Genomic DNA, 19,694 nt, shown 5'->3' on the forward strand with positions numbered 1-19,694 from the left:
CCCACCTCTGCTGAATAGATCCCTGGTATCAGCTATTTAATAAATGGCTACAGTTCTAAGATCCTATTATTTTGTGTGATATCCAACTGCTGTCCTCCCTACCCCTTCCATCAAGGCAATTTCCTGATGAAAGCAAAATTATGACTACTAACTAACCCACACTATAAATGACAATCTTAACTTCTTATCTCCAGAAGTGATCATTATTTTATACACTTATTCCTAGTCCTCTGTTCCTATCACTGTTGTTAATACCTTATGCTTTTAAGGCATTGAAGACAAGGATAATGCTTTGTTTGTTTTCTTTTATTTCACTTGTAGCACAGCTTTGCATACAAGTAGGAACTAAATAAATTCTTATGAAGACATTTGTAAGCCTGAGATGTATTGATTTATTTAATTTTATTTCATTTGAATACCTCAACATTTAACCAGGGTGCAGGATTATTTTAATTTGCAGCTGTACAAAATGATTTTTTTCCATGGAGTAATTGTGTTCAAATAAAGAAAATTGGATACTCTTAATACATAACTCTTAATTTAAAGAGATGATATGATACATGAGTTAAGTTCTTTACATAATTCTTGGTTCATTCATATCTGCTTCATCATCCTACTCATCATTATATTAAATGAAAACTGTCATTTCTTCTATACATAACTGACTTGCTCTTCAGTTTTGTCACCTTCATTTTCGGTGAGAAGAAGTGTATCTAGTAGAATGATTGAAGAAGACTGAATGGTTGAACTTCGGAGCCTTCTTGGGCTTTGGTACATAGCAGGATTAATCCCATTTCGTATCCCATGTTTTATGAAAAACTTAGAGTTCTCTGCCATTGTATTCCGGAAGATATTACTGGAGCACTTTCTAAGAGTTTTTACTGATTTTGTGTCCCGGTAATTGCAGATGATGTATCGGCCAAATGCATCCCGAAATGTCTTGTTGAAGAGGGTATAGACTAAAGGATTCACACCTGAGGAAACATAGCCTATCCACACAAATATCTCCAGGAGCATTTTGAGAGTAGTCTGGTTGCAGGAATCACATAAAACTAAAGTTATGTTTGTAATAAAAAAGGGGCACCACATAAGCAAAAAGAGGAAAAACACAATCCCTAGAACCTTTGAGGCTCTCTGTTCATTGGAAATGGTCTGCAGTGACTTTTTTCCAACTGTGGACATTCTTCGCATAAGTATATCATGGCTTGAGTTGGGCAGAGTTTTGTCCTTGTGAGGACCATCCAGCATTGCCACTTTTTCAGGTGAGGAACAAGGTGTTTCCTCCCTTTGGAAAACGGTGGACACAGCCAGCCACGTTAGGCGTTGGGATGGCTTGTTTCTGACCAAGTAAGCTTTCTTTCGTAAAGCATGTATAGTGAGAAAGTAGGTGACAATCATGATCGCCAGAGGCATAAAAAAGGAAGCCAGTGAGCCGAAGAGCATGAAATTGCCAAAACGATCTTTTGTCAGTTCACAAGTGATGTTATTTCGATTACCCACATCAGTTTCTATCCCTTTAATAGGGACTGGAACAGCAATGCCTAAGAAAGAGGAAATAAGATTAATTAATTTTATGACTTTTGATTCTTAGATTAGGTCCTCTTAAAGTTTCTTTTAGTGACTTTATGTGGTTAGTATATTGTAATTCCTGGTACCCACAATACAGAATCTGTCAAAGCACTTAATCAAGGGAAGATTTGAAAAATAGAGCCTAAGTAAGCAAATCTGCTATTTTTTAAACAGACATTGGCTAGTGATTTCAGGTTTATATTAAAGCTCTCCTAAAAATATATGTTCATAGAATAGTAGAGAATGTCTTCATTTACTCTCTACTTCTCATCATCTATTTTTGTTTGTTGATCTATCTCAGCTTAAGGAAAAGGTATTCAAGAGACTCTGCTTTTATCTTATTCGATGTAGTTAGTTGTTCTAAGACAGCGGGTCGCAACCCCTTTGGCGGTCCAACGACCCTTTCACAGGGATCGCCTAAGACCATCCTGCATATCAGATATTTACATGACGATTCATAACAGTAGCAACATTACAGTTATGAAGTTAGCAACGAAAATAATTTTATGGTTGGGTCACAACATGAGGAACTGTATTTAAAGGGCCAGAAGGTTGAGAACCACTGTTCTAAGAGATGTCAGTATGTTCATACAACATAATTCTGAATCAGTATCATCTTGACATTATATGGTTTCTTTTAACAGATAGTTTTACCTTTTGATGTTTGTGAATGTCTTTTAACCTTTTCCTCCTTCTTAGGGAAAACTAAGGGGCTCATTGTTTTTAAAAAATGCTACTTAAAATTCTGAGACTATGTGAATCATGAAATTTATTTTAGGATTAAATTCCTCTAATAGATATGAAAGAAATGTACCTCATGCTAATTTTCTAATACTTTAAATACTATAAATAGTTAAATATTATTTTGCTTGGTGGAGTAGTTTATTAGGAAGACAAGTAACACAAGGGTTAGCCTGAATCTTTTCCCTTTGAAAGAGCAGATATTTTAAAATAAGACTGAATTAATATTTAGGAACCTCTAGAATCCTTGTGTTGTTTTATGAATCTAAAAGTACTCCTTTATCTGCACAACCTTTTTTATGGTAGATAAAAAGCCCTTGACAAGAAAGTTTTCCTCAAACCCTTTCCAGTGGAGGCCACTGCTTTTTCTACTTTTCTGCAGGACTACCACCAGAAAGAGGATTCTGTATACTTAAGTATTCTACACTAGGGGTCAGCAAACTACAACTTGAAGGCTAAATCTGGCCTGCCTTCTCTTTTTGTAAATAAAATTTTATTGGAATATAGCCATACTCATGGTTAACGTATTTCTATGGCTGCTTTTGTTCTGCTGCAGAGTTGAATAGTTGTGGCAACTATTTTGCCCTTTACAGAAAAAGTTGGCTGAACCCTGCTCTACTGTCTTACTTCCAGGTAATCATTACACTCTTCTTTCCAAAAAAACATTTCCCTTTTAAAGTCTATTTAATTGACTTATACCACTCTATTCTCCATTTATCTACCAACCTCCTGGACGTTTGTTATCTTGCTTGATAGCTCCTTGTTACAGTCTTCCTCTCCACTGTTCCATTGCTAACATCTCCTATGACCTTATCCCATTGATGACCCTTACACCTTAATTTTATGTTCTTGAACTTCTCAACTGCAATTATTATTGTTTGCACTCCTGAAGCCTTTTTTAAATCCACTTAAAATTATCCCTTATCTAAAATTATGAACTCTTACATTTCCCTTTCTTGCCCTTCTAATCTTCATTACCGTAGAACTTCTGTTTACTGTTACCTTAACCTCTAGTCCATCCATCCTTCTCTATTTTCACATTCCATTAACCTTATCAAGGCTCACATTACATTCTCAGCCAGATTGTTGGCCAATACAAACGTTTCCACTGGTACTTTTTAAACCCTTCCCTTCTTATTCTCCTTTAATATCTTACTATTGCCAAGTGTTACCTTGGATAATCATAAATCCAGAAGAAGAAAGTGAGCTTTTTTAGTACTTCGAAGAATTTAAAAACCGAACTAACCCCATCATCAGCTTTTCTTTTACAAAGTTACTAAATTGTCATTGGTTCTACAAGACAATGTGTGATGAAATGAAAAGAGCATTGATCTTGGCCTTGGTGCTGAAAAGCTGTAAGAATCCTTAAGCCAACCATTTAAACCTCTAGATTTTTTCTCATATATAAAAGGAAAGAGTAGATTTGTAAGATTCCTTCCAACACCATAAATCTGGGGTCTTTTTATTCTTTTTTTTTTTCCTGCATACTTATATCTTTGTATTAGCCTAACTTATTTCTGTATCTCCTTCCTTGAGTGTAAAGATTCTTTTTCTTTTTTTAAAATCTTTTTTTAAAATATTGATTTGAGAGAGAGAGGAAAGCAGAGGGATAGAGAGATAGAAACATCAATGAGAGAGAAACATTGCATGCCCCTACTGGGGATTGAGCCCGAAACCTGGGCATGTGCCCTGACCCGGAACTGAACCAGTAACCTCTTGGTTCATGGGTCAACGCTAAACCACTGAGTCACACCGGCCGGGCAAAGATTCTTTTTCTTATTCATCTTTGTAGTCTTAGTACCTAGCACATCATAGATGCTCAATACAATTTTGATCAATTTATAAATTCATGTTATCCAGCCTTAATTGAGGCACCACATCTACCAACAAGCTGTTTATATATTGGCTTGATCATATTTCACAGTTTCAAATGTTTTAATTCTTAAGAATTCATTTTTCCTATTTTCTTCCTTCCTTTGCCTATTCTTCCCACCCTACCCCAAAAGATGTTGGTCTTTTGAAGTGAACTATTTTAGGTTTCCTCCTCTCCACTTTAAATATTGGTATTTGTCACCTATTATCTTCCATGCCTTTTCCCTAGCTTCCTTTAGGGGAGCCTCTTCTGCTGTCAATCAGGCTCTGCCCTCCAAACTGTTTGCAAATCTCTCCATTCTGAATAGACTTTTCTTTGATCCTACTTTCTTCCTAAGCCAGAGGAGTACCACTCCTTTCTTTTACCTCCAGGCTTTTTAAGAGGTTTGGCCCTGATGTCATTATTTCAGGAATATAAAGGTTTAACTTCAGTGTCTTGCTTTTTTGCCCCAGTGTTCTTTTCTGATTAGAGAGAAGTCACATCTTTTCTTGCTTTCCTTTTAGCATATTAGATCTCTTGATTTTTTTTCTTTCCTCTTTGACTATTTTATACCATGAAGACTTGAATGATCATAGTAATTGTTGTGAATTTGTTTGTTTTTCTAATATTAACTTATAAGAGGTTTGAGTTATTTATGCTGTACTTTATGCTAATATACTATATTATAGCAGCTGTTGAAGATGGGCATAGAGCCATAAAACTGTTCAGAAGAAATATGATTACTTTCTATAAATCATTTCTGAACATCATTTGTATCTCTCTTAAAACTTCTAATTAAACATATTCAAAACACTTAGAAGTTTACTGCCTTTACTATGTACACATATTTGCTTCCAAGATGAATTTATGATCTTTGATACCTGCATACAAAATACTTGGACTCTTTTGTTTTTTATTCTATTTGTCTTCTTAGATGTGATTTAAGATGCTTTTTTGTTGTTCTTGTTGTTATTTTAATATTTTGGGATTCTGTATCTGTTAATAAATATGAAAACTGTTTTTTTAGACTTACTCTTCCTGCATGTCAAAATCAAAACTGGAAGATAGATCAGTAAACATGAAAATGGATCTTTCTGAGGACATGAACTTTTCTGCTTTTTTATACTTTTTGCTGGTAGTATAGTTTAGAAGCTGTATAATTAATGTAATGGCATAGGAGCTTGTGTAGATGTGTCAGTAAGCTGCCTTGACTTTTGTGCTGAGTTTCATAACCCACCAGGCCTGGAATTCTAGCTAAATGGAACCAAAGGCTATATACACCACCCTGCACCCTGACATTTCCAACATACCTATTGAAATTAACCACACCGCTGTAATCTTGATGAATGCTGTAGCTCGTGAGTTATATTGATTAGCCTGGATTGGCTTTTTGATGGCTATATAACGATCCACTGAAATGGCACAGAGATGCATAATGGATGCAGTAGAAAAAAGAACATCAAGAAATAACCAGGCAGGGCATAGAACAAGTGGGAGGGGCCACATAGCCTCTGAAAGAAAGAAAAACAAAACAAAAACATTTCTTCAGCAAAATGACAGCCTTCAATCTACAGTTTTTCTTCAAAGTGCTACATATTTTTTAACCTTCTTTTTTTTGTTTACCTGAAATTTAATGACAAACTGCAAGATAATGTTTAACTTCAGATAATGGAATCAATAATATTAAAAATATATTTCTGCAGATGGTACCTTCTAAATATATTTTTGTTCTTATAATTAAAACCCTTTTCTAAATCAGTGTATAGCATTATTGTGACCTTTGCTGTTTTGTCTATTCCTTTTGTGATTTTAAAAAATTTACAGGATGTTGCACCTGGAACTTGACCTTGCTATTCAAATAAAATTTTATTTTTAAGCTTCTGTTATGTAAGAAGAAAATCTTTTACCATATGGAGGAAGCAATGTAATGTGGCCAAAAAAAAAAGAGTATTAGAATGAAATTATCAGTGATGCCTGGGATTTGGGCTCACTTCTAGCAATAACTAGCAACATGAACCTTGTATAGCAAACTCATTTGGTGAAATAATTAAGTGAAATTATTTGAGTTTTCTTTTTGACAGAAATAGCTCTTAAATAAAGTTTGCAAAAGAAATGGCTTCAGGTTATACTGAGGAAAAGTGGATTATTATCCTTTCAAGTCCCATCATTCACTTCAAGTTACAGAGATGAAATAAGTGATACAAACTTTTGGTTTAAACAGAAAATCTGCCCTGACCAGTTTGGCTCAGTGGATAGAGCCTCGGCCTGCGGACTCAAGGGTCCCAGGTTCGATTCCGGCCAAGGGCATGTACCTTGGTTGCGGGCACATCCCCAGTGGGGAGTGTGCAGGAGGCAGCTGATCGATGTTTCTAACTCTCTATCCCTCTCCCTTCCTCTCTGTAAAAAATCAATAAAATATATTTAAAAATAAATAAATAAATAAATAAACAAACAAACAGAAAATCTCAGGATTAGACATAGTACTTAATTTATTTAACAAACTCTTATTTTTTAAAAAACACCATATACCTCATACAGTCATAAGCATTTAAGAAATATAAATTTTTTTTAAATCTAAGGTTTTGGATATGGTATTGAATATTCTACATAGCTTTCCAGTAAATTTACTTAGACAAGTATCCATACATAAGAGATTTGCTACATTACGTATCATGCATATACCCACCACATACAGATCTGCTCTCACATTGCTGTCTCTCTCTCTGTCTGCGTCTCCCCTTCTCTCCCTCCCGTCCCTTTCCTCTCTTTCTAAAATCAGTAATAAACATATCTTCAGGTGAGGATTAAATAAATCCTTTTTACAGCTTGTCCTATGTCCGCTGACAAAATATAAACTACTTTTCCTGGTTTTTGCAAGTGTACCTAACTTCGACAGGCATAAGATGATTGAGATAATTGAAGGAGGACAAAGATAACTTCTCAGGATTTCAGAGCACCAACCGGCCCTTTTATTGTAAACTGTTTAAACTCAAGAAGCCTAGGGGTAGAGAGATAGCGTCCTAGACCAAAAAAAAAAAAAAAAAAAAAAAGGACCATAATTTAGAGAAAGAAGTTTTATAGACTTGAATTTAGTTACTTTTTTTTTTTTTTTTCAAGGATCAAGTAGGATTTCAGCGAAAAAATATTTGGATACTTCACAGAAAGGTAGCCAGGTCAGCATATTAAAATGTTTCTTCTGTCCTAACCGGTTTAGCTCAGTAGATACAGCGTCAGCCTGCAGACTGAAGGGTCCCAGTTTCGATTCCAGTCAAGGGCATGTACCTTGGTTGCAGGCACAAGAGCTATTTCTGTCAAAAAGAAAACTCAAATAATTTCACTTAATTATTTCACCAAATGAGTTTGCTATACAAGGTTCATGTTGCTAGTTATTGCTAGAAGTGAGCCCAAAATGCCCAGTAGGGGGTGTGCAGGAGGCAGCTGATCAATGTTTCTCTCTCATCGATGTTTCTAACTCTCTATCCCTCTCCTTTCCCCTCTGTAAAAAATCAATAAAATATATATTTAATAAAATAAAATAAAATGTTTCTTCTTAGGAACATAATAACAAAATTAGTATGAATTTTTGTTCAGAAAGGGTAAATTATTGCGTGGTATTTGATTCCATGTTCAGCAGCTTCTTTAGAAAAAGGATTAAAGTATCAGGTGGAAGGAGTAATTCATATTCTTAAGTAAATTACTATTATATTCCTACTTCACTGAATTGGGGGTGGGGATAAGGGATGAAGATAATAAATTATAGAGTCACTGAGCTGGAAGGGACCTTAGAGATTATATCACTGATTTTGCAGATGAGTGAATTCAGGTACAGTTAAGCCTCTGAATATGAGAGGGATCATTTAATTATCAAAATTTGAAAGTATTCTTTCAAGCCTTGCTGCTCAAAGTGTGCTCTTCAGATCAGCAAGGATCAGCATAACCTGGAAACTTGTTAGAACTGCAAGTTCTTAGGCCTCATCCCAGACACTTGAATCAGACTCTGCAGTTGAACAAGATAGCAGGGTGATATGTATGCAATTAATGTTTAAGAAAAACCATTCGAAGACTTCCTGGGAAAGGTTGTATCTGGCTTGATATTAGCTAATGTAGGCTGGGCACTCAGAATGCCTCAGAAAGGAACTTATGGGAAACCTCAAAATAAAGAATGGCAGAAAAATTTGTGTGTAGAAAGAATCAATTAAATTTTCTCCCTTTTAGCTGTCTTATTCAGATTTCTGTTAATTAGTGGGAAAAGACCAGTGCAGTCCAAGGTAGCAATGTTTGCCCTGAGCTTAAGCAAACCAGCGGTCTTAGTAGAGGGAACAGAGTTGCGTGTGATTAAGAGTTTTGCAGTCTAAACTGCTTACAGTGAGCTGTGTTCTGAACTGTCCTGAAGTTCTAGATTGAGGATGAGTAGGAAATAGAAAAATGCTCAAGTCTGGGGCTGCATCCACAGATACTGATCATAGTTAAGGATTGTAAAAACCAGATAATTAATGTCGTATCTTAGGCTTTATTTTTATTTATTATTATTTTAAATTTTATCTTTGTTGTTGAAAGTACTACATATGCTTGCTCTTTTTTTCCCCATTGACCCCCTCCACCTCACTCCCACCCCCTTCCCAGACCTTCCCTGCACTATTGCCTATCCATGGGTTATGCATATATGCATATAAGTTCTTGTTAATGGGTTGCAAATAATTTTTAAACTTGCCTATTTAGCTATTCTACCTATGGGTTATATTTTTTAAAATTAAGATCTGGAGCCCTGCCGGCATGGCTCGGTGGTTGAGCATCGACCTATGAACCAGGAGGTCACGGTTCGATTCCTGGTCAGGGCACATGCCTGGGTTGCAGGCTTGATCCCCAGTGTGGGGTGTGCAGGAGGCAGCCAATCAATGATTCTCTCATCATTGATGTTTCTGTCTCTCCCTCTCCTTCCTTCCTCTCTGAAATCAATAAAAAAAGTATAAAAAAAAAGATCTTGAAAATTTTAATCATAAATCTAGTAGCCATGAATGGGAAGCCACAAAGAACTCTCAAATAAAAAGAACATGTCTTTGGAATTATATTATCTGATCCACATATTCCTAATTGTGGGCTAAGAGGGAAAGTTCTTTAGTGCTAATTTAATTAAACCTATTAAGTCTCGTTAGCCTCATTTTCCAATGAATTTATTTTATAACTCCAGTTTTGGAACAGGAAATAGGTATTAAAGTCAGTTCAGATCGCTATAATTTTGTTGATTCAATGCTTTCTTATTGAAAATAGTAGAAATATGGAGGCATGGAAGACAATTTTCTCTGAAAAGAAAAGAGACTGCCCTAGCCGGTTTGGCTTTTTGGTTAGAGTGTTGGCCAGTGGACTGAAGGGTTCTGATTCAGTTCCAGTCAAGGGCGCCGTACCTTGGTTGCAGGCTTGATTTCAGTCCTGGATGCGTGCTGTATCTCTACATTGATGTTTCTCTCTCTGTCTCTCCCCGTCCCTTCTACTTTCTCTAAAAATCAATGGAAAAAATATCCTCGGGTGAGGATTAACAAAACAAGAAAAGAAAGAAAATGGCTATGAGGTTTAGGATTAAGAGAGATGGATCGTTTGGATTAAGCTTTCTGATTCCAAGTTTTATGAAATACTAGTGAATAGACATTTTATGAAACTAACATAAAATAAATAGATGACTATATTAATAGAAATCTTTCATACAAAGCAAAAAGAAAAAAAGGTTTATTTAATTGCCTAAATAGATTCAGGTAATCTAAGAATTTATACAAATTAAAAACAATTCTAGACATTCTCAGTTTATAAAGGGACTTTTTTCTAGTCCATATGCTTTCATTCTAAAATTATCTTTTCAGTTAGTATTAATTTCATAGGCTCAAGGTAAGAAAGGTTTCTTACTATTCAGAATAACTATAAAATATTCAGTTTATGTGGTAAGATAGGTTAACTATTCCAAAACTTTATGTTGTTTTTATTAGGAGTTTCAATTTGTTTTAACGATTTATAGTTTCATTTATTTGTTGTAATGTAATATGTCCAGCTTATTTCCATAAGAACTCATTTAAAATGGAACAGTTACAGATTTACATAAGAAAGGTGTATTGCCGAAACCGGTTTGGCTCAGTGGATGGAGCGTTGGCCTGCGGACTGAAGGGGTCCCAGGTTTGATTCCGGTCAGGGGCATGGGCCTGGGTTGCCGGCGCATCCCCAGTGGGAGATGTGCTGGAGGCAGCTGATCGATGTTTCTCTCTCATCGATGTTTCTAGCTCTCTGTCTCTCTCCCTTCCTCTCTGTAAAAAATCAATAAAATATATTTTTTAAAAAAAGAGAGAAAGGTGTATCTAAGAGTCAGTCTATGGGAAATAAGTTATCAGACAGTTTAGTTAAATTACTGCTACCCTGCCTGGCCAGTGTGGCTCAGAGGTGGAGTGTTGGCCCAGGAAGGATTTGCCAGTCCAGGCACATGCCTGAGTTGCAGGCTCGATCCCCAGTAGGAAGGCAAGTGGAGGGTAGCTGATTGATGATGTTTCTCATTTCATCGATGTTTCTATCTCTCTCCCTTCCTTCCCCTCTAAAAATCAATGAAAACATATTATAAAAAGATTACTGCTACTCTGGGACTCTAAATTTGACTTCATAAAAACAACAGAAGGTGGAAAACATTTAGATTAATAGCATTTGTTGTCCTGCAAAAAGAAAGCACACAACTTTTCTCTGAAAAATATCTCATTGTGTACCTCTTTCCCCCACCCACTTCCAAATTAAACTCAAAGAGAATTTAATTTCCATAAGGTTTGAATAATTGCATTTCTATGAGTGCCTGAAATAATCACAAATTGATAATTATAGAAGCAAAACAAGTCTTAGATGAGTCTTAGGTTATAGACAGCTCATTATTTACCTTAAAATATTCGTAGCATAGCAAGTATTTATCTCCGTCTTTTGAGATCTTGCTTCCAGATGTATCCTCTCTTTGGCTCAAATAAATTTTCATAAACATTCAAAAAATATTAGTAGCACAAGTGTTTTGTTGTCTAAAATGAGGACTTGTATGCTTTAGATACAGCCATGCCAAAGGGGTGATAGAATTGCCATTCAGTTACATACATTTCTATTTGTCTCCCAGAGATGATTCAACAACATCATATGCATAGGTCTAATATTTAAGAATTTATACACGTATTGGTTAAGACCCAGTTATTCTGTATCATTTAATATGAAATATAACTTTTAAAAAACACTGGGTGTATCCTGCCTTTGTCCCTAGAGAAAATTCTATGGTCTTCTTGTTAGAGTGATTTAAAATATAAATGTTGGCTGTATGTTGGATGTGACATTTTTGGTTGAAATAATTTCTCATTTCATTTGAGGAAATAGTTTAATGCATATTAAGAGTGTGAATTCTAGTCAGTTCTCCTGGGTTCAAATCATGTCTTTGTTATTTATTTATTTTTATGTCCTCTCATAAAGCAGGGATGATGATGATAATATTTATAGGGTTGTTTTGAGGATTAAATGCAATAATAAATGTAAAGTGTTTAAAACAATGCCTGGCATAGAGAAAACACTCAATAAATGTACTACTATTGTTTGACAGAAACTAGCCAACTAGCCCAGACATAAAAATACTCCTACTTAGAAACAATAACCCATATCATCAGTATAAAATCAGTATGTTTATCTCCTGCCTCCATCCAATTGAACTTAAAACTGTACTTCAAAAAAAGGATATGAGAACATGTTTACCGGTTTAACTTTTCATTTGTAATGAAAATGTGCCTTTTATTAAAGTTGAATTTATTTTATATATAAATGGCAAAGACACACAAATAACCCATATTCATTGCCATGCCTGTTTTTTTGTTTGTTTTTGCAAAAAAACAATAGTTTTTTTGTGTGTTTCTTTTTTTTTGTTAATCCTCACCCGAGGATATTTTTTCATTGATTTTTAGAGAGTGGAAAGGATGGGGAGAGGAACAGAGAGAGAAACATCAGTGTGAGAGAAATAAATCAATTGGTTGCTTCCTGCACACACCCTGACCAGGGCCGGCGATCGAGCCCACAACCAAGGTACATGCCCTTGACCAGAATGGAACCTGGGACCCTTCAGTCCGCACATTTTTCTGAAACCTGCTTGCCCTTTGGGTAAGTTTTAAGTTTGGAAAACTGAGTTATGTCATCAGTTTAGGAAATAATTCACAGTAATCTATAAGTCTGTACCATAAGATAGTTCCCTTTGGAGGATTTAAAAGACCACATACGTATTTATTTTTAAAGCCTTTCCCCTAGAGGGCTGTGCTGTGGAGTTCACAAAGGTAAACAGTTCATGAACAGATTAGAGCAGGACAAATCCAAAAAAGACATAGTTTTCAAGTATACATTTTTTTAATCTCAGAAATTTTTGTTTTCATCTTTACTTTCCAGAAAAGGGAGACATAGATAAGTGCTTTAATTTTTATTATGAAGCTTCTGTTTTTTTGTATTTGTTGTTTTCCACTACATTTGAGCATATGAAATATTCTGGGGTTAGATGTCTGATATAATAGTGCTTAAAATGTTCCAAGTGATTTAATACTTATGAAAAATTTTCCTTGGTTTTTAAATTTTCCGCTTTCCAAAATGAAGTGCCTTTAATTGCTTTGCTCCCTCATTTAATAATTGGATAGAGCAGTATTTTATTACATAAATTTATAACTGATTTTTTTTTTTAATTTTACTAGTATACATCTGTTTCCTCTCTGTTCAGACACACATCTAACTAAATCACATCTAAACTCAATGACGTATTTAAGGATATAAATCCTTTTGCATACTATACTGATAATACTTGCCAATTATTAGTGCCTATAATGTCCTGGGCCCTATTTGACAATTTCACAAAACACCTGCAATGTAAGATTTAGCAAACCAATATTACAGATAAGGTGATTGGACTCTGATATGTTAAGTGATTTACCTAAGGCAACATAGGAGACCAGGATTCAAAGCCTGGGTGTCTTTCTTCAAACACTGCCCCCCCTCCCCCAATCCTTTAGCCATTTTATACATCCTCTTTCAACTGTACCACAGATAATATTTAACTTACAGATCATGAGACATGGATTAAAATTTAAGTTATAAATAAACCAATAATGACCAATGGATGACCAAATGCTGTAAATCTATAATAATAAAAGTGTAATATGCTAATTAGACCGGACAGCCAAATGACCTTCCAGACGTCCTTCCGGACGAAGCTGGGGCTGCGAGGGCCGAGCCCCTTGCACAAATTTTGTGCATCGGGCCTCTAGTATTTATATAATGAGAAAAGGAAACGTTTAGCGAAATTCTTACACTGTGAACATCCTTTTTCATATTAGCATATGTTGTTCTCTGTTTTCCTTTGTGTCCTACCTAATTATTTCTGATGTAGGCATTTTCAGGGCTTAAGCTATAAGTTACTAATTTGTGATCCTAGATTGACAGTAAAAAAAAACACCAAAAAAAACCTGTATAATAGAAGTGTTAAAGCCAGAGAGGAACAAGTGACAGAAAAGTTGACAGAGCACAACTCATTTGAAAAACCATGTTATGCCAGGAGTCATAATCTTGGTAAAATAAAAATTCAAACAATATATAATCAAATATTATGTAAATCATTGGTGGAATAAAATATTCGTTGGTATAGTATAAGAGCCACTTTTTAAAAATTCAGTGCTCTCTTCTTTTAAAAACTTAATTTTATTAAAATATTAGCAAATATAAAGTTTCTTTGTTACTTCTTACTAATTAATTTAGGAAGTCTTACTAATTATTAGCATATAAAGAGCCGTCAAAATTTCTTAATATTTGAAGTCTTATAATATGTGCAGTTCCCAATTTTTGAATGCATTGTTTTGAAGCTTTAAAGAGGACAGCATGCATTTTCTTCATATACTTTCACATAGAAATGCAGTGTTTTCAGTAATGAATTAATGCAATGTTTTAAATAGTGGTTAAGTGCTCGGGTTAATTCATTAAAAAAAAAATCTAGCCCTACTCTACAGCTTGATTACTGATAGTAAAAGTGTTTGGGGCTATGAAAGATTTTATTTTGTAATTTAAAATTAACTAATACAGGTTGTCCTCCCAAAAATGTATATACACTTTAACAGCTAATAGCTCAGTTTTGAAAATGAAATGTATTTTAATAAACACTGCCTTTATAATTATTCAAAATGTGTGTATACATTTTTTGGGGATACCCTATACTTGAAAGAATGTAATGTAGTTAAAAATACATATATTATTTAGGACATAAATAGAAAGATGTTCTACGTATGTTAAAATATGTTGGATTTCCTGATAACTTTTTTTTGCTAAGAATATCTTGGGCCCCAAAACTTTAAATAATATAACCTTAGTTTTCAGCTGCTGGATACCTATTCTTTTCCCATGGAATACATGGAATTACCTCTCATCTATTTTTGTGTTTCGTTTGTCACCTCACTTTAATACTATGGAGTTTTGCCTTTTCAAATTCCTTAACTATTTAGCTGATAATTTATAAATATCTACCACAGTATTTTATATATAGTAGATGTTTGATATTTATGGACTCGGGATATTAAAGTTAAAATTTACTTCTACATAACTTGTTCAATCTCATTTATTTAACTTATCAATTAAATTTTATGATAGTAGGAGGTGAACATTTTAACATTTTCTGTATGCCTAGCAAAGTACAGCTTTAAGGAGTATGATTTTACATATTAGGCTACTATTATGCATATGGAGATAAGAACTGGAATCCAGTACCTGTACAGTCTTTACTAAATATGCATAAATGTTCCTACATAATCCTCATTTACTGTATTTCTTTTAAATTTTATTGGGAATCAAAATTGTTTAGGTTCTCTTTTAGAATAAGATTTCTTAATTATTTTTCATGGTTATGTGTAGCACTAGATTATTCAAAAGATTATGAATTTATAAAAAGGAGGAGGATAAATAGATAGACAGTATGAATGATTAGAGAACCTATTAAAGCAGCAGAACTTATTCACTGATTGCTCTGCCACAGAAATTAAAGCCTGCGTAAATATTGGCTTAAAATGGGAAGTTTCAGCCCATCACCATTTGGTTATATTTGGGGGATCAAGTGCTTAATTTTAGATATCTTTTCTATAAGTATAAAAATGTAATGTTTCAACCTGAATATAATATTTTTGAATGGCAGTTTTTCTTCATCTCCTAATATGCATTGAAGTTAAATAAATTTTACTTCTATAACCTGAAATATTTTTGTCTTTGTCATATAAGCATAATTCCAGGAAGCCCTATTCCCTTACAAATAATTATTTTTCTTAAGCACTTAATGAAGGGAATACCAGTTTACACCAAACATTGAATAACTTAAATATACTCTTAATATAGATTCTTAGGAGTCCTCATAATTCATCAGCAGAATTATTTGTGTTTACTCAAATTCTATACACTTGATCTTAGCCAAAAGGCCGAGAAGCGATGTGTTTACTCAAATTCTATAGCTAAAGATGATATACCTGAATCAGAAGCTACTTATATCATTTTAATATTATCTTTTTATAACAAACTAAGACTTCAGTGTCAGACTACATATTTTGTAAGAACTCAGGTGCTGGTCACTTTAATAACCTAGAGATCTGATTTCTCTTACATATGTATCAAGGACATGAATGGTCAGAAATCATAAAAATTAAACACATGGGTCTCTATTGGGACACTCTGAACTGGACCATTTCCTTCAGCATCTAAACATAATTTTTTCTTAAACATGACACATGTGTAAGAATTGTGTTTGAGTCTAAATTACACAAATTATAAAAGGATACAACAAGAAATTTTAGAATAATTCTTATTTTAAATGGTGATTTAAATTAAAATTTAGTGGTTCAAAGATCTTATCATTAATAATTAACCCAGCACATAACTGTTACAGAAGTGTCCTAGCTATGGCTTTGTCAAGTAAAAAAGCATTAATAATGGGAAAGTTGAAGTATATGTCTGTTCTTCACTATAATTTTTTGGTAATGTATGCAGAATCAATGAATATTGCTAGATGACTTCAAATTATTTTATTAGGCTAAGGAGGGAGTAGAATTATTTCTAAGAAATTATTTTTGCTTTTTAAAACTACCGTAGAAAACCTGAAACTAATATGTTAACTATAATTGAAAAATAAAAAATGGTTTAATGAATAAATAAAACTACCATAGAAAGTTATTAAAAAGCAAACTGTTTAGTCACTATGTGTTTTAATAGTCAAGGTCCACCTTTAAAGATTAAATAAGTATTCATTCTAGTAGTATAGTATATCATAGTTCTTTGATTTGATGGCAGGAACAAAGTAAAATACTTACCAAACATTATTGTCAAGAGGGCAATTGGCATCACAAATAATCCAACCAGCAAATCAGCCACTGCCAGGGACATTAGAAAATAATTGGTAGCATACTGCAGCTTTTTCTCCAGTGAAACAGCCAGAATAACAAGGATGTTTCCACCAATTGTAGGTATGATCAACATGATTATCAGAAGAGCTGCCCAGCGTGGTTTGTTTCCCTGTTCCTCACCAATCTGTTTCATTTCCTCTGGTATCGATTCTGTCTGTAATCCAGACCAGTTAGAAGAGATTAAGTGATCAAATGAGCTCTGCAAAATGAGCTCAGTAATTGTGCTTTGTTCAGATGTCCTGTAAGAGAAAGCCATTCGCTGTTTTTCTCTGATTTGATCCGATTCCAGACAATGGTCAGCATGGTCAGTAAATAAACTGGTCATCTGCTTTTTAAAGGCATTCTTACCCATGCCAAATACTTGAAGCCAAAGTTGATTCCTTCCTTTCAGAACAATTTCAGGTTCTCTAAAATGAGAGCGCACGTGCATCTGTCCATGTCTGTAGGTAAAGCCCAAGTTTAGTATTCTGAGGCTCCGATTTCAGAAGGCTTAGTGAAAGAAAACGATAGCTGTAAAAAAAAGACTTTATTAGTTTCTCTTTATTTTTCTTCTGTAGTGGTAGAGTTGTGTTAGAATTGGAATGTCTGGGAGTTTTCCCTAGGTATAAAATATGTGGATTGTGTTATTTTATTTACTTTATAAAAACAGGACAAACACTTAAACTTAGTAGCCTTTCCCTTCACAGTAGGTCTCTTGTGCATTTGTGACAGTGCAGCCAGTTTCCATAAACATGTTCCTGATATTTCAGTGATTTAGTGATTTATAATAAAATGCGAGTTGTTAACTTTACCTTAGAATATGTACAGAAGAATATAAACATCAAAATACTAAATAGTTCTGAATGGAACTTTTTGGTACACACTAGCCAGCCACACACCTAGAAACACTCTCAGCCCACCTAAAGTGTAAATTTTTTACCAGCTAGAAATTTTTATTTTTCGGACAAGGCTTATCTTAATACTGATATAAATGCTGTTTTCATAAAGCATTTTAGGACTTCTTAGTTTGAGAGAAGGGAAAAAAAATACAGGTATTACTAGGATCCAAATAATTGTTTTAGTAATTTCATCTTGTAAAGAAAGCATGTTTCTGCAACAGATATTTTTTTCCAAGTGTATCACTTTTTGCCAGATTTGAACCAGTTTTTTGTTTGTTTTAAATAGTAATTTTTTTTTCTTAACTTTCTCAGTTTCCTTGCAAAGGAGGGGAAGCTAAGAGGAAGATTAAACCATTTATTCATAAAATCTACAGATCCCATATTAAAAATTTTCCATTTAACATTGGTAAATTTTTCATTTTGGTTTTTAAACTAAATAGAAATGAAAGATTATAGAAGCACAATTTTTGAAGAAAAAATATATTAACTCTATTATTTATTAAACACTTACCTCTTATTTGCTTGTTTCCGTTATCTGCTCAGTAGACCTGCTTGCTGCTGTGACTGAAGTCCTCCTCCCGTTGACTTATTCTGAGCCTCCAGCACTAGCACTTGAAAATAATGAAACTGATGTGTTGTACAGCTGTAAGCATGCCAAGGAGGTTATTTCCTCTTTGATATATTCGTTTCTAGAGAGTAGCAGCATTCATTATAATTAATAAAATCATCAGTGAAATATGTTGAACTAGTTCATGACCCTTATTCAAGTTATATTCTTAAGAGCTCTCTTTAATATTTGGGGAATTATAATAAACTCTGTTGTTTTAGCTTAAGATAGATTTGTTGTGTATTAACCCTGGGCTGTTTTTCCCATTTGAGAAAAAGTAAGACACAATCTAGAGATTGTAGAGCTTTTATTTCTTTGAGGAGAAGAGTCTGCCCTATGAGCCTTATAGCAATTTCTAGAATTCTAACTCGTAGCTGTGAAACAAGATTCTTACCCAGCTTTTTGCCTTTGCTGTGGAACATAATTTGCTCTGGATGCAGCCTTATATAGAAAAGCACAGGCAGGTCTGGATTCTACCTGTATACATAAGTTTTAGCAGAAACTTTTTCATTGCTTATTTTTAAACAAATGGCCTCTGAATTTGAGAGTTGGTTCATTGACAATTTTGGTTTTTCCACAGGTATGTTAGGGAAAGCATGTGATATGTAATGGAAATATATTTCTGCTTTATTGCAGAAAATGGATATTAAAAATCTTAGCAGCTATGTTATCTAAGTTTCTCATACTAGAACTTCAGCATTTTCAGTTTCCTTTTTTAAAAGATCATCATAGGTCACTTGTATTTTAAAATTATTTAATTACTTTGATTACTAGTAGTACTTATACCCTTTTACTGTTTCAAATTATATTTCTTAGTTTGTGTGGTAGTTACTGGAAAATACTTGGTTCATTTCAGTTCTCCTGAGCACTTCAGATTTTATTCAATATTTGCTGCTTTTTTAAAACTCAAAATTCAATATTTTAGAAAAAATATTTGCTAAGAATTTGAGGTAAAAACAAATAAAATAATACTCAAGAACAATCAAATGGATTTAGTGTGCCAGAATTTGTCTTTAGGAATATGGAAATATTTTTTAAATACTGTTTTATTATGAAATTACATTTTGGCCTCTGTGTTTACACAGGTAGATAGAGGTTTGCAAAACAAATGGCATCATATTGAAATAGCAGCACCAATGTATTCAATGAAAAGACTTGTATGAAGTAAACCTTCATTAATTTGTGTTTATAGATCAAATTTTTTTTTTTTTTTTTTTTTTTTTTTTACAGAGAGGAAGGGAGAGAGATAGAGAGCTAGAAACATCGATGAGACAGAAACATCGATCAGCCGCCTCCTGCACATCTCCTACTGGGGATGTGCCCGCAACCCAGGTACATGCCCTTGACCGGAATCGACCCTGGGACCCTTGAGTCCGCAGGCCGACGCTCTATCCACTGAGCCAAACCGGTTTTGGCAATATAGATCAAATTTTTATAAATATTCTGTATATTATAAAATACTAACCATTATAATAATTATTATCATTATTATTATTATACTTTGTCAATACTAACCCCTCCCACACACATTCACTCACTTTTTTAAAGGAATCTTAACGGAAAGTACTTAAAATTGGTACTTAGATTATTATATATAT

The 19,694-nt window shown here is 34.0% G+C and overlaps 2 protein-coding genes across 3 annotated transcripts in view; one reads left to right on the plus strand and one right to left on the minus strand.

Moving 5' to 3' along the window:
• Positions 1-19,694, plus strand: part of PSMD1 (proteasome 26S subunit, non-ATPase 1) — an 86,190-nt gene that overhangs the window by 37,065 nt on the left and 29,431 nt on the right. The gene's annotated exons all lie outside the window — the stretch shown is intronic.
• HTR2B (5-hydroxytryptamine receptor 2B) lies at positions 394-18,113 on the minus strand. Of its 2 annotated transcripts, XM_059703498.1 has the most exons (4): positions 18,001-18,113; positions 16,519-17,121; positions 5,473-5,673; positions 395-1,541 (listed from the first exon to the last, which is right to left on the minus strand). In XM_059703498.1, the coding sequence occupies exons 2-4, from the start codon at positions 17,039-17,041 to the stop codon at positions 652-654; spliced, it is 1,614 nt and encodes a 537-aa protein (XP_059559481.1). In that variant the 5' UTR covers positions 17,042-17,121; positions 18,001-18,113; the 3' UTR covers positions 395-651. The 2 variants fall into 2 exon arrangements, with proteins under 2 accessions (XP_059559482.1, XP_059559481.1); XM_059703499.1 differs by lacking the exon at positions 5,473-5,673 and having other exon boundaries at positions 394-1,541.

This window comes from Myotis daubentonii, chromosome 7, assembly GCF_963259705.1.
Source record: "Myotis daubentonii chromosome 7, mMyoDau2.1, whole genome shotgun sequence".
Classification (NCBI taxonomy): Eukaryota; Metazoa; Chordata; class Mammalia; order Chiroptera; family Vespertilionidae; genus Myotis; species Myotis daubentonii.